The sequence below is a fragment of the Leptodactylus fuscus genome, chromosome 9 (genome assembly GCF_031893055.1).
Source record: "Leptodactylus fuscus isolate aLepFus1 chromosome 9, aLepFus1.hap2, whole genome shotgun sequence".
NCBI classification, from domain to species: domain Eukaryota; kingdom Metazoa; phylum Chordata; class Amphibia; order Anura; family Leptodactylidae; genus Leptodactylus; species Leptodactylus fuscus.
This window is the reverse complement of record NC_134273.1, coordinates 90473223-90488143: the sequence shown is the minus strand read 5'-3', so window position 1 is coordinate 90488143 and position 14921 is coordinate 90473223. Positions and strand designations below refer to the sequence as shown.

Below are 14921 nucleotides of genomic sequence, written 5' to 3'. Positions count from 1 at the left end.
CCTGGACACCGCTGCAGCACAAAGACAGTCCATCCCTGGACACCTCTGCAGCACAAAGACAGTCCATCCCTGGACACCTCTGCAGCACAATGACAGTCCATCCCTGGACACCTCTGCAGCACAAAGACAGTCCATCCCTGGACACCTCTGCAGCACAAAGACAGTCCATCCCTGGACACCGCTGCAGCACAATGACAGTCCATCCCTGGACAGCGCTGCAGCACAATGACAGTCCATCCCTGGACACCGCTGCAGCACAATGACAGTCCGACCCTGGACACCTCTGCAGCACAATGACAGTCCATCCCTGGACACAACTGCAGCACAATGACAGTCCATCCCTGGACACCTCTGCAGCACAATGACAGTCCATCCCTGGACACCTCTGCAGCACAGTGACAGTCCGACCCTGGACACCGCTGCAGCACAATGACACTCCGACCCTGGACACCGCTGCAGCACAATGACAGTCCATCCCTGGACACCTCTGCAGCACAATGACAGTCCATCCCTGGACACCGCTGCAGCACAATGACCGTCCGACACTGGACACCGCTGCAGCACAATGACAGTCCGACCCTGGACACCACTGCAGCACAATGACAGTCCGACCCTGGACACCGCTGCAGCACAATGACAGTCCGACCCTGGACACCGCTGCAGCACAATGACAGTGCGACCCTGGACACCGCTGCAGCACAATGACAGTCCGACCCTGGACACCGCTGCAGCACAATGACAGTCCGACCCTGGACACCTCTGCAGCACAATGACAGTCCGACCCTGGACACCGCTGCAGCACAATGACAGTCCAACCCTGGACACCGCTGCAGCACAATGACAGTCCGACCCTGGACACCGCTGCAGCACAATGACAGTCCGACCCTGGACACCGCAATGACAGTCCGACCCTGGACACCGCTGCAGCACAAGGACAGTCCATCCCTGGACACCGCTGCAGCACAATGACAGTCCGACCCTGGACACCGCAATGACAGTCCGACCCTGGACACCGCAATGACAGTCCGACCCTGGACACCGCTGCAGCACAAGGACAGTCCATCCCTGGACACCGCTGCAGCACAATGACAGTCCGTCCATAGACAACGCTGCAGGATGTGAGGGACAAGAGATGTACAGAAGTGGAAATTTTGTCCACCAATCTGCTTGAGCACAGGGCATATACTCTTAAAGGGACGGTCCAGTCTGATATACAGAAGTTTTCATCCTATATAATGTAGAGCTCATAGATCTCTGCTCTCTGTCAGTGAATGGGAAGAATCTAATTTCTACTCTGTAAACATTCCTGCCCTAATACTTATCACATCTTGTCCACAGAGCTGACAGTCCAGCAGCATCATACATGACACACGATTACACACGGAGGGGTGGAGGAGAGTCAGGGAGCGTCTGACAACTACCGGCCCATCACTCATTGCTGAATTCCTGGAAAGCTCTCCAGGGCTATAGACGAACTTTGTCACCCCGGCTTCTAGGAAATGACAATAGTGCACGATTCCCTGGATGGTGGAGGAGGGGCCGAGCAGAGAGCGAGGAGGGGGCTATAAATGTCCAGACTTAAAATCCTTATTATTACCTCCAGGGTGCAACCTACCCAGCCAACCCACACAGCTTATATACAGCTACTCATCTATTACTACTGACAACCAGCCTGTATATATCATGTCTGAGAGGTAGTCACAGCCCCGCCCCCTGTTACTGACATCACTGATTCTCTATATGAAGCAGGAGCTCAGGATGAACAGTCCTAGAGCGCCTGTAGTTTGCGGTGTCTGGTCTCTCGGGGTGTAGTAATACACTTTAGGCCTTGTCTATATATCAGTCACACATTTTACTCTGATGCTGCAGACATTACATTGTACGTGTCTTCCCATGATGCTCTGCTCTCTCCGAGGTCGGCCTGCCAGGGGCAGTCTCTGGTTACAGGGGTTCAGTACCCAATATTGTAACCCGTGTCCACGGTGTCAGTGCAGGGAGCTCATCCGCATCTCCGTAGATGGATAAAGCGAGGCCTGAGGAGATGTACAGACAGGTCAGACACGTAAGCGGCCACAGATGTACAGACAGGTCAGACACATGAGCGGCCACAGATGTACGGACAGGTCAGAAACGCGAGCGGCCACAGATGTACGGACAGGTCAGACACGCGAGCGGCCACAGATGTACGGACAGGTCAGACACGCGAGCGGCCACAGATGTACGGACGGTCAGACACGCGAGCGGCCACAGATGTACGGACAGGTCAGACACGCGAGCGGCCACAGATGTACGGACAGGTCAGACACGCGAGCGGCCACAGATGTACGGACAGGTCAGACACGCGAGCGGCCACAGATGTACGGACAGGTCAGACACGCGAGCGGCCACAGATGTACGGACAGGTCAGACACATGAGCGGCCACAGATGTACAGACAGGTCAGACACGTAAGCGGCCACAGATGTACAGACAGGTCAGACACATGAGCGGCCGCAGATGTACAGACAGGTCAGACACGCGAGCGGCCACAGATGTACAGACAGGTCAGACACGCGAGCGGCCACAGATGTACGAACAGGTCAGACACGTAAGCGGCCACAGATGTACGGACAGGTCAGACACGCGAGCGGCCACAGATGTACGGACAGGTCAGACACGCGAGCGGCCACAGATGTACGGACAGGTCAGACACGCGAGCGGCCACAGATGTACGGACAGGTCAGACACGCGAGCGGCCACAGATGTACGGACAGGTCAGACACGCGAGCGGCCACAGATGTACGGACATGAGCGGCCACAGATGTACGGACAGGTCAGACACATGAGCGGCCACAGATGTACAGACAGGTCAGACACGTAAGCGGCCACAGATGTACAGACAGGTCAGACACATGAGCGGCCGCAGATGTACAGACAGGTCAGACACGCGAGCGGCCACAGATGTACGGACAGGTCAGACACGCGAGCGGCCACAGATGTACGGACAGGTCAGACACGCGAGCGGCCACAGATGTACGGACAGGTCAGACACATGAGCGGCCACAGATGTACGGACAGGTCAGACACATGAGCGGCCACAGATGTACGGACAGGTCAGACACGTCAGCGGCCACAGATGTACGGACAGGTCAGACACATGAACGGCCACAGATGTACAGACAGGTCAGACACATGAGCGGCCACAGATGTACAGACAGGTCAGACACATGAGCGGCCACAGATGTACGGACAGGTCAGACACATGAGCGGCCACAGATGTACGGACAGGTCAGACACATGAGCGGCCACAGATGTACAGACAGGTCAGACACGTGAGCGGCCACAGATGTACAGACAGGTCAGACATGCGAGAGGCCACAGATGTATGAACAGGTCAGACACATGAGCGGCCACAGATGTACAGACAGGTCAGACACGTAAGCGGCCACAGATGTACGGACAGGTCAGACACATGAGCGGCCACAGATGTACGGACAGGTCAGACACATGAGCGGCCACAGATGTACAGACAGGTCAGACACATGAGCGGCCACAGATGTACGGACAGGTCAGACACGTCAGTGGCCACAGATGTACGGACAGGTCAGACACATGAGCGGCCACAGATGTACAGACAGGTCAGACACGTCAGTGGCCAAAGATGTACGGATAGGTCAGACACATGAGCGGCCACAGATGTACAGGCAGGTCAGACACGTCAGCGGCCACAGATGTACTGACAGGTCAGACACATGAGCGGCCACAAATGTACTGACAGGTCAGACACGCGAGCGGCCACAGATGTACAGACAGGTCAGACACATGAGCGGCCACAGATGTACAGACAGGTCAGACACATGAGCGGCCACAGATGTACAGACAGGTCAGACATGCGAGCGGCCACAGATGTACGAACAGGTCAGACACGTCAGTGGCCACAGATGTACGAACAGGTCAGACACATGAGCGGCCACAGATGTACGGACAGGTCAGACACATGAGCGGCCACAGATGTACAGACAGGTCAGACACGTAAGCGGCCACAGATGTACGGACAGGTCAGACACGTGAGCGGCCACAGATGTACAGACAGGTCAGAAACATGAGCGGCCACAGATGTACGGACAGGTCAGACACATGAGCGGCCACAGATGTACGGACAGGTCAGACACGTAAGCGACCACAGATGTACAGACAGGTCAGACACGTCAGTGGCCACAGATGTACGGATAGGTCAGACACATGAGTGGCCACAGATGTACAGACAGGTCAGACACGTCAGCGGCCACAGATGTACGGACAGGTCAGACACATGAGCGGCCACAGATGTACAGACAGGTCAGACACGTCAGCGGCCACAGATGTACGGACCGGTCAGACACATGAGCGGCCACAGATGTACTGACAGGTCAGACACGCGAGCGGCCACAGATGTACGGACAGGTCAGACATGTCAGCGGTCACAGATGTACAGACAGGTCAGACATGTCAGCGGCCACAGATGTACGGACAGGTTAGACATGTCAGCGGTCACAGATGTACGGACAGGTCAGACACATGAGCGGCCACAGATGTACGGACAGGTCAGACACGTGAGCGACCACAGATGTACGGACAGGTCAGACACATGAGCGGCCACAGATGTACGGACAGGTCAGACACGTGAGCGACCACAGATGTACGGACAGGTCAGACACGTGAGCGACCACTGTAAGCCGATGTCCCCCAGAATCTTCCCCAGGCACCTACTTGCCACAGAAATCCTTCACAGTCTGCACGAGGTGTAGTCGTCCCTCTGACTGTTCTTCCAGCCATTTTGTCACCATCTCAGGGTGTCGCGGTTCCCCCTCCAGAAAGACGTCCCTATAGATGAAGAAAGCAGGTGACACCGGAGCTTCTGACCCCCCAGCAGTCCCAGTGGTCACTTCTTTGGGGTCACCTACCCTCTAGGCTGCAGTAGGAGGGGTGCCAGCCGCAGGATCCCCTTCATCACGTCCATCCCATCGAGACCCCCGTCTAAAGCCGAGGGATCTTCATATCTAAGAGTTTAGCAGTGAATATCACTCAAGGTAATAGTGGGGGAGGGGCAAATGTCCAAGAAGCAAAAGAGTCCCCGAAACCCTCCCTGGAGCACCTACCTGAGGATCTCCGGCTCCAGCTGGCTCATATCTTCTGAGAATATATAAGGAGGGTTACTGACCACTGCAGACACCGGCCCCAGGGCCACAAGACGCTCTATGGGATCTGTGTGGTGAGACAGGTTGTCAGAGATATGACTCCCCTCCCCCATCACTGATATAATACACGACTGCAATGCTCTGCAAGCTGGGACTCCCATACACACATGCATGCTGGGCTCAGCTGAGTGGTGCATGTACCCTGACACTGCAACTCCTCTGCCCCCTGCAGATCTATCTGCCACCTCTAGGCCTCTCTGCCCCCTCCAGACCTATCTGCCCCATCTGCTCCCTCCAGGCTTATCTGCCCCATGCAGACCTCTCTGCCCCATCTATCCCCTGCAGACCTCTCTGCCCCATCTGACCCCTCCAGACCTCTCTGCCCCATCTGCCCCCTGCAGACCTCTCTGCCCCATCTGACCCCTCCAGACCTCTCTGCCCCATCTGACCCCTCCAGACCTATCTTCCCCCTCCAGGTCTATCTGACCTATCTGCAGCCTCCAGACCTATCTGCTCCTTGTGCCCCCTCCAGGTCTATCTGCCCCCTCCAGGTCTATCTGCCCCCTGCAGACCTCTCTGCCCCATCTGCCCCCTCTATGTTTTTCTGCCTCTTCAGGCCCCTCTGGCGGCAGCTCATCTCCCTAAGAACATAATGATGGGACATGCTGACATCCATCTGCCCGCTCCTTCTCTCCCCTGTGGGGTTCTGCTGACACCTCTAAGCTTCCATCATGGTGGGGAGCCGCAGACAATACTTCAATGACAACAGTGATCCTGCCCATGACAGTCCCGTGACGCGTGTGCACATCTCACCGCTCAGTATGTCGTGCTGCAGAATGTGAATCCTGTGATGTAGGCGGAGCCTGTAGGGGGGAGGAGCAGTGTTAGGAGCCGGTACAGTATGGTGCGTCTTACCTGCGTCCTCGCCGTGTTCCTCACCTGTGGGCGTTATCCCGGGTCAGACTGATGGCGGATTCGGATTTATCAATGGCGATAACACGCACCTAAGGAACAGACACAAGGAGGTCAGCGTGGACATGGCGGAAGTCAATGAGGTGAAGGCCACTCCCCCCTGACCCTTAGACACGACTGCAGGTAGAGCCCCTCACAGAAAGTGTCATTACCTGCGGGATCCTCCGCAGCAACGCCAAGGACACGGCTCCCGACCCACAGCCAACCTCCAAAATGGCGGCCTCTGTAGAATGGCGCAGCTCCTCGCAGTCCGCCGCCACCAGGCCCACAAGCTCCTGCAGCAGAGACATCAGTATGAACGTCACCAGCACCCATGGGTGGTCAGAGAGGCCCCCCTAATTCTAACCCATTATCAACCCCCTATCTAGGATCCTCCCCTTGTAATTTATAATACTGCAGGGTAAAGTATGAGGGAAAGGAGGTGCAGACTGGAGAGACCAAGGAACTGAGCAGGCTAGAGAGACCAAGGAACTGAGCAGGCTAGAGAGACCAAGGAACTGAGCAGACCGAAGAGATCAAGGAACTGAGCAGACCAAAAAGATCAAGGAACTGAGCAGACCAAAGAGACCAAGGAGCTGAGCAGACCGAAGAGACCAAGGAACTGAGCAGACCGAAGAGACCAAGGAACTGAGCAGACCGAAGAGACCAAGGAACTGAGCAGACTGGAGAGACCAAGGAACTGAGCAGGCTAGAGAGACCAAGGAACTGAGCAGACTGGATAGACCAAGGAACTGAGCAGGCTAGAGAGACCAAGGAACTGAGCAGACTGGAGAGACCAAGGAACTGAGCAGGCTAGAGAGACCAAGGAACTGAGCAGAATGGAAAGACCAAGGAACTGAGCAGACCGAAGAGACCAAGGAACTGAGCAGACCGAAGAGATCAAGGAACTGAGCAGACCGAAGAGACCAAGGAACTGAGCAGACCGAAGAGACCAAGGAACTGAGCAGACTGAAGAGACCAAGGAACTGAGCAGACCGATGAGACCAAGGAACTGAGCAAACCGAAGAGACCAAGGAACTGAGCAGACCGAAGAGACCAAGGAACTGAGCAGACCGAAGAGACCAAGGAACTGAGCAGACCGAAGAGACCAAGGAACTGAGCAGACCGAAGAGACCAAGGGACTGAGCAGACCGAAGAGACCAAGGAACTGAGCAGACCGAAGAGACCAAGGAACTGAGCAGACCGAAGAGACCAAGGAACTGAGCAGACCGAAGAGACCAAGGAACTGAGCAGACCGAAGAGACCAAGGAACTGAGCAGACCAAAGAGACCAAGAAACTGAGCAGACCAAAGAGACCAAGGAACTGAGCAGACCGGAGAGACCAAGGAACTGAGGGGACTGAAGAGACCAAGGAACTGAGCAGACTGGAGAGACCAAGGAACTGAGTGGACCGAAGAGACCAAGGAACTGAGCAGACTGGAGAGACCAAGGAACTGAGCGGACTGAAGAGACCAAGGAACTGAGCAGACTGGAGAGACCAAGGAACTGAGCAGACCGGAGAGACCAAGGAACTGAGCAGACCAAAAAGACCAAGGAACTGAGTGGACCGAAGAGACCAAGGAACTGAGCAGACTGGAGAGACCAAGGAACTGAGCAGACTGGAGAGACCAAGGAACTGAGTAGACCAGAGAGACCAAGGAACTGAGCAGACTGGAGAGACCAAGGAACTGAGCAGAATGGAGAGACCAAGGAACTGAGCAGACCAGAGAGACCAAGGAACTGAGCAGACTGGAGAGACCAAGGAACTGAGCAGACTGGAGAGACCAAGGAACTGAGCAGACTGGAGAGACCAAGGAACTGAGCAGAATGGAGAGACCAAGGAACTGAGCAGACCAGAGAGACCAAGGAACTGAGCAGACCGGAGAGACCAAAGAACTGAGCAGTCTGGACTAATGGAGCGGAGCTGCAGGGTAAAGCATGAGGGAGTGGAGGAGCAGACCGGAGAGACCAAGGAACTGAACAGAGCTGCAGGGTAAAGTATGAGGGAGAGGAGAAGTGACTGCCTATAGCTGTGTCTTAAGGGAGCAGGCGGGCGCTCGTCCCACTTACCTCAGTCTCTGGCCGTGGGATAAGCACTGGGGGTCTCATTTCTAGCGTCATGTCTAGGAAATCCCACTCCCCAATAATGTACTGCACCGGGACCCTGCAGAGGAGGACAAATGGAAGCAATGAGGGACCACAGTGAGATGCCATAAGGCTCTACAACCTGGAATGGAAAGTGCAGCTCTGGATGTGACTGGAGAATAAGACACATGATGTAACATCAGTATAGTGACAGCAGCTCTGGATGTGACTGGAGTATAACACATGATGTAACATCAGTATAGTGACTGCAGCTTTGGATGTGACTGGAGTAGAAGACATGATGTAACATCAGTATAGTGATTGCAGCTTTGGATGTGACCGGAGTAGAAGACATGATTAGTACAACATAATAGATCTGACCCTATTTGCTATGTAATACTGGTCACCAGCCGTGTGTGCCGCTGAGATCGCGCCCGCTCACCTCTTCAGACGTTCTTGCGCCATTTTCTCTACAAGCAGCAGCTGATCCGCAGATACAGGTGAACGGGCTGCGCGGCCTCTGATACTGATAAACTGCAGGAAAAGACAGTGAATGAGCAGGGAGGGGTCTGCTAGAGCCGGGTCAGGGGCTATACAATGCAGACAGTTGGCCAAGTGTGCTTGTTCATTACAGTGGGGAGAGGGGAATAGCTGCTGGCAGGACTGTAATGACTGCACACTCTCTTTTCTGCCCTTGTGCCCTCTGTCTTACCCTCCTGCCCTCGCACCCTCTCCTCTGTCTTACCCTCCTGCCCTTGCACCCTCTCCTCCATCTTATCCTCCTGCCCTCGCACCCTCTCCTCCGTCTTACCCTCCTGCCCTCGCACCCTCTCCTCTGTCTTACCCTCACACCCTCTCCTCCGTCTTACCATCCTGCCCTTACACCCTCTCCTGTCTTACCCTCCTGCCCTCGCACCCTCTCCTCTGTCTTACCCTCACACCCTCTCCTCCGTCTTACCCTCCTGCCCTTACACCCTCTCCTGTCTTACCCTCCTGCCCTCGCACCCTCTCCTCTGTCTTACCCTCACACCCTCTCCTCCGTCTTACCCTCCTGCCCTTACACCCTCTCCTGTTTTACCCTCCTGCCCTCGCACCCTCTCCTCCGTCTTACCCTCCTGCCCTTACACCCTCTCCTGTCTTACCCTCCTGCCCTCGCACCCTCTCCTCCGTCTTACCCTCCTGCCCTTACACCCTCTCCTGTCTTACCCTCCTGCCCTCGCACCCTCTCCTCCGTCTTACCCTCCTGCCCTTACACCCTCTCCTGTCTTACCCTCCTGCCCTCGCACCCTCTCCTCCGTCTTACCCTCCTGCCCTTACACCCTCTCCTGTCTTACCCTCCTGCCCTCGCACCGTCTCCTCCATCTTACCCTCCTGCCCTTGCACCCTCTCCTCCGTCTTACCCTCCTGCCCTTTTACCCTCTCCTCCGTCTTACCCTCCTGCCCTTACACCCTCTCCTGTCTTACCCTCCTGCCCTCGCACCGTCTCCTCCATCTTACCCTCCTGCCCTTGCACCCTCTCCTCCGTCTTACCCTCCTGCCCTTTTACCCTCTCCTCCGTCTTACCCTCCTGCCCTTGCACCTTCTCCTCCGTCTTGCCCTCGCACCCTCTCCTCCGTCTTACCCTCCTGCCCTTACACCCACTCCTCTGTCTTGCCCTCCTGCCCTCGCACCCTCTCCTGTCTTACCCCCCTGCCCTTGCATCCTCTCCTCCGTCTTGCCCTCGCACCCTCTCCTCCGTCTTGCCCTCCTGCCCTTGCACCCTCTCCTGTGTCTTGCCCTCCTCCCCTTGCCCCTCTATGTTCCATCCTCACATTTTTTGCCCCCAGTGCATGCGCCACCAGGATGCGGCTGGAGTCCTGGGCATCAGGGATGCGGTGCTGATAGAAGATGCCCGCCCAGTACGCCGCCAGCTGCCCCGCAGTCACTCCACTTCTTCCTGTCCTTCGTCCTGGCGCTGATCTAGGGACACCTTTGGCCAGAAGCCGTCGTAGTAAAGGATGCATGACCTGCAGAGAGAGCGGGCATGTCATAAAGCGAGATCTGCCCCACAGCTGACACCCTCCTGCCCTCTCACACAACCCCCACAGAGCTCGGTCTTTACCCTGCCACCTCTGCTCATCCTGAGCCTCCTGATTCATGACTGGAATGTCAGAATTACAGTGAAAACATCATTGTCACTGCCCACTTATATGCCATTCAGGGAGTGTGGAAAGCTGGGTACTGGCAGCTCTTACTGCATGACAGAGGCCTCAAGATGGAGGAGCCAGAAAACCTGATCATGTAGATGTGAGCAGAGGAAGTCGCTGACAACACAATGGCGGTTCTAGGAATGAAGGGCGAGGGCTCCGACCTCTACACAACACACCCACAAATCTGTGCCAGGACTACTCATTAGGTAAGTGAGGAAGAAGGCTATCATTATGGCGGTACTATGGGAGCACTATATGGCAGTATGGGTACTGTATGGTAGTATCATTAAGACACTATATGGCAGTATTACGCGGATACAATGGAAGTATTATATGGGTACTATATGGCATATTATTATGTAGATACTGCATGGTGCTATTATGTGGGTACTGTATGGCAGTCTTATGTGGGTATTATAAGGCAGCATGATATGTGTACTATATGGCAGTATTATGTTGGCAATGTATGGCAGTCTTATGTGGGTACTAAAAGGCAGCATTATATGGGTAGTATATGGCAGTATTATGTAGGTACTGTACAGCAGTATTATATGGGTACTGTATGGTAGTATTATGTGGGTACTGTATGGTAGTATTATGTGGGTACTGTACAGCAGTATTATGTGGGTACTGTATGATAGTATTATGTGGGTACTGTATGGTAGTATTATGTGGGTACTGTACAGCAGTATTATATGGGTACTGTATGGTAGTATTATGTGGGTACTGTATGGTAGTATTATGTGGGTACTGTATGGTAGTATTATGTGGGTACTGTATGGTAGTATTATGTAGGTACTGTATGGTAGAATTATGTAGGTACTGTATGGTAGTCTTATGTGGGTGCTGTATGGCAGTATTATGTAGGTACTGTACAGCAGTATTATATGGGTACTGTATGGTAGTATTATGTGGGTACTGTATGGTAGTATTATGTGGGTACTGTACAGCAGTATTATGTGGGTACTGTATGGTAGTATTATGTGGGTACTGTATGGTAGTATTATGTGGGTACTGTATGGTAGTCTTATGTGGGTACTGTATGGTAGTATTATGTGGGTACTGTATGGTAGTATTATGTAGGTACTGTATGGTAGTATTATGTGGGTACTGTATGGTAGTATTATGTGGGTACTGTATGGTAGTATTATGTGGGTACTGTACAGCAGTATTATATGGGTACTGTACGGTAGTATTATGTGGGTACTGTATGGTAGTATTATGTGGGTACTGTATGGTAGTATTATGTGGGTACTGTATGGTAGTATTATGTGGGTACTGTACAGCAGTATTATGTGGGTACTGTATGGTAGTATTATGTGGGTACTATGGACTTTGGAGTGGATATTGAGGTGATCTACAGCCTCGGATTCCTTACCATAATTCAGCCCTTTGGTTTTCCGGCGCAGATTTAGTTGCTGAAAGGGCTGAATCAGCAGCAGATTGCTCGGGAGGACGAGTGGGGCGCCATGTCTATACAGTACACAGTAGCGGTAATCCCTGAGGCGCTGGTGAAGGTGTCGTGTGTTAGAAATCCAATAAAGTGCGTTGTTTAAATTAAACACGTTTGGAGTCAGCGCAGTGTATTCCCGAATTCTGGTTGTTTATCCCTGACACATCTATACAGCACCCTGAAAATCAGGGGCGCCCCTCACTACCTGACAGAGAAGACAATGCAAGGAGATTCCGGCCCAAATTGCAAGACGATTTTCAGGTGGAATCAACCTAAATGTCAACTCCAGTCTCCTCCATGTGAATAGGTCCAAAGAAACACCCAACTGTAAATACCACTGTATGGCGGTAATAACATATGAGCAATGTATGGTAAGAATATAAGAGCACCATATGGCAGTAATAATACAGGAGCACTGTATGGCGGTAAGTATAAAAGAGGTCCGTATGACGATAATTATACAGGAGCACCGAACGGCGGTAATTATACAGGAGCACCGTAAGGCGGTAATAATACAGGAGCACCGTATGGCAGCAATAATATAGGAGCACCGTATGGCGGTAATAATACAGGAGCACCGTATGGCGGTAATAATATAGGAGCACCGAACGGCGGTAATAATACAGGAGCACCGTATGGCGGTAATAATACAGGAGCACCGTATGGCAGTAATAACATAGGAGAACTGTATGGCGGTAAGTATAAAAGAGCTCTGTATGACAATAAATATACAGGAGCACCGTATAGCGGTAATAATACAGGAGCACCGTATGGCAGTAATAATATAGGAGCACTGTATGGTATTAATTATATAGGAGCACCGTATGGCAGTAATAATATAGGAGCACTGTATGGCGGTAAGTATATAAGAGCTCCGTATGACGATAATTATACAGGAGCACCGTATAGCGGTAATAATACAGGAGCACCGTATGGCAGTAATAATATAGGAGCACTGTATGGTGGTAATTATATAGGAGCACCGTATGCCAATAATTATATAGGAACACTGCATGGCGGTAATTATACAGGAGCACCATATGGTGGTAATTATATTGGAGCTCCGTATGACGGCAATTATATAGGAGCAATGTATGGCGGTAATTATATAGGAGCACCGAACGGCGGCAATAATATAGGAGCACTGTATGGTGGTAATTATATAGGAGCACTGTACGGCGGTAATTATATAGGAGCACCGTATGGCAGTAATAATATAGGAGCACTGTATGGTGGTAATTATATAGGAGCACCGTATAACAATAATTATATAGGAGCACTGCATGGCGGTAATAATACAGGAGCACCGTATGGCAGTAATAATATAGGAGCACCGTATGGCAGTAATAATATAGGAGCACTGTATGGTGGTAATTATATAGGAGCACTGTACGGCGGTAATTATATAGGAGCACCGTATGGCAGTAATAATATAGGAGCACTGTATGGTGGTAATTATATAGGAGCACCGTATAACAATAATTATATAGGAGCACTGCATGGCGGTAATAATACAGGAGCACCGTATGGCAGTAATAATATAGGAGCACCGTATGGCAGTAATAATATAGGAGCACTGTATGGTGGTAATTATATAGGAGCACTGTACGGCGGTAATTATATAGGAGCACCGTATGGCAGTAATAATATAGGAGCACTGTATGGTGGTAATTATATAGGAGCACCGTATAACAATAATTATATAGGAGCACTGCATGGCGGTAATAATACAGGAGCACTGTATGGCAGTAATAATATAGGAGCACTGTATGACGGTAATTATATAGGAGCACTGTATGACGGAAATTATATAGGAGCACTGTATGACGGTAATTATATAGGAGCACTGTATGGCGGTAATTATATAGGAGCACTGTATGACGGTAATTATATAGGAGCACTGTATGGCAGTAATTATATAGGAGCACTGTATGACGGTAATTATATAGGAGCACTGTATGACGGTAATTATATAGGAGCACTGTATGACGGAAATTATATAGGAGCACTGTATGACGGTAATTATATAGGAGCACTGTATGGCAGTAATTATATAGGAGCACTGTATGACGGTAATTATATAGGAGCACTGTATGGCAGTAATTATATAGGAGCACTGTATGACGGTAATTATATAGGAGCACTGTATGGCAGTAATATAGGAGCACTGTATGACGGTAATTATATAGGAGCACTGTATGACGGTAATTATATAGGAGCACCGAATGGCGGCAATAATAAAGGAGCACTGTACGGCAGTAATATAGGAGCACCGTATGGCGGTATTACTTGGCTGTTGTATGTCTGTGTTGTTTACATATTCTGCTTTCAGGCCACACCCACTTGTCTTACACCGTTCCTTTTCAGTGCACACCCAGCCGTGTCCTGTAGAGGTCGCTCCCCCCTCCATATCCAGAAAGCTGAGTGCTTACTAATATATCCGCCACCACAGCACACACCCAGCATCTGTCTAACACAATACAATTAGATGAAGTTGAACCACAAGTGGCAGCATGACCTGTGTTTGGCCTTTCAGTTCCACCTACCACAGATAATACACAGTCTATAGGACTGGACTGTAATACAAAGACCGCAGGGGCAGCTTCAGAGAACCGCAGGGGGCGCTGCGGTCACAGAGGAGCGGAATGAGCCCCAATTACCCCGCGGAACTAATCCTACCTGGCAGCTGAAGGGTTAACGCAAGGCGCTCACACGCGGGGACCTCCCACTTCCGGTGTCGTCTCGGAAAGAAGTTCCATCACTTTGGTTCCGACGGATGTTTCCATAGAAGACAAGTCTTTTCTGAATGTGTCTCGTCAGGACGTTTTTCCTCCTCACAGAACTTTCTCCGTTTTCATCCCCGAAGCCTTTGTGATGACGTCAGCCTGCTGTAATGGCTAAGACGATGGTTTTCCCCAGAATGCATCGCACCCCAACTATGGGCGCGCCCTTAATAAATATGGCTGCCTCTTTCGAGCAGGTTTTGTTTACTCATCGATAGTTGGCGCGTGCGCATTGACACGATTACGCTTTAGCGCTCCAATCCCTCCCCTTTACTTGGGTGAGTGGCAGGTCTATGTAACCAATC

The 14921-nt window shown here is 51.9% G+C and overlaps 1 protein-coding gene across 2 annotated transcripts; it reads right to left on the bottom strand.

Annotated features, from left to right (window-relative positions):
• Nucleotides 1–1745: 1745 nt before the first annotated feature.
• Nucleotides 1746–14783, bottom strand: HEMK1 (HemK methyltransferase 1, mitochondrial release factors N(5)-glutamine). 2 transcript variants are annotated; one of them, XM_075287734.1, is made up of 11 exons: nucleotides 14513–14783; nucleotides 10003–10197; nucleotides 8634–8725; nucleotides 8177–8270; nucleotides 6280–6402; nucleotides 6095–6159; nucleotides 5969–6018; nucleotides 5117–5222; nucleotides 4922–5017; nucleotides 4728–4841; nucleotides 1746–2033 (listed from the first exon to the last, which is right to left on the bottom strand). In XM_075287734.1, the coding sequence occupies exons 2-11, from the start codon at nucleotides 10192–10194 to the stop codon at nucleotides 2000–2002; spliced, it is 966 nt and encodes a 321-aa protein (XP_075143835.1). In that variant the 5' UTR covers nucleotides 10195–10197; nucleotides 14513–14783; the 3' UTR covers nucleotides 1746–1999. The 2 variants fall into 2 exon arrangements, with proteins under 2 accessions (XP_075143835.1, XP_075143836.1); XM_075287735.1 differs by lacking the exon at nucleotides 14513–14783 and adding an exon at nucleotides 14380–14469.
• Between the last annotated feature and the right edge of the window lie 138 nt (nucleotides 14784–14921).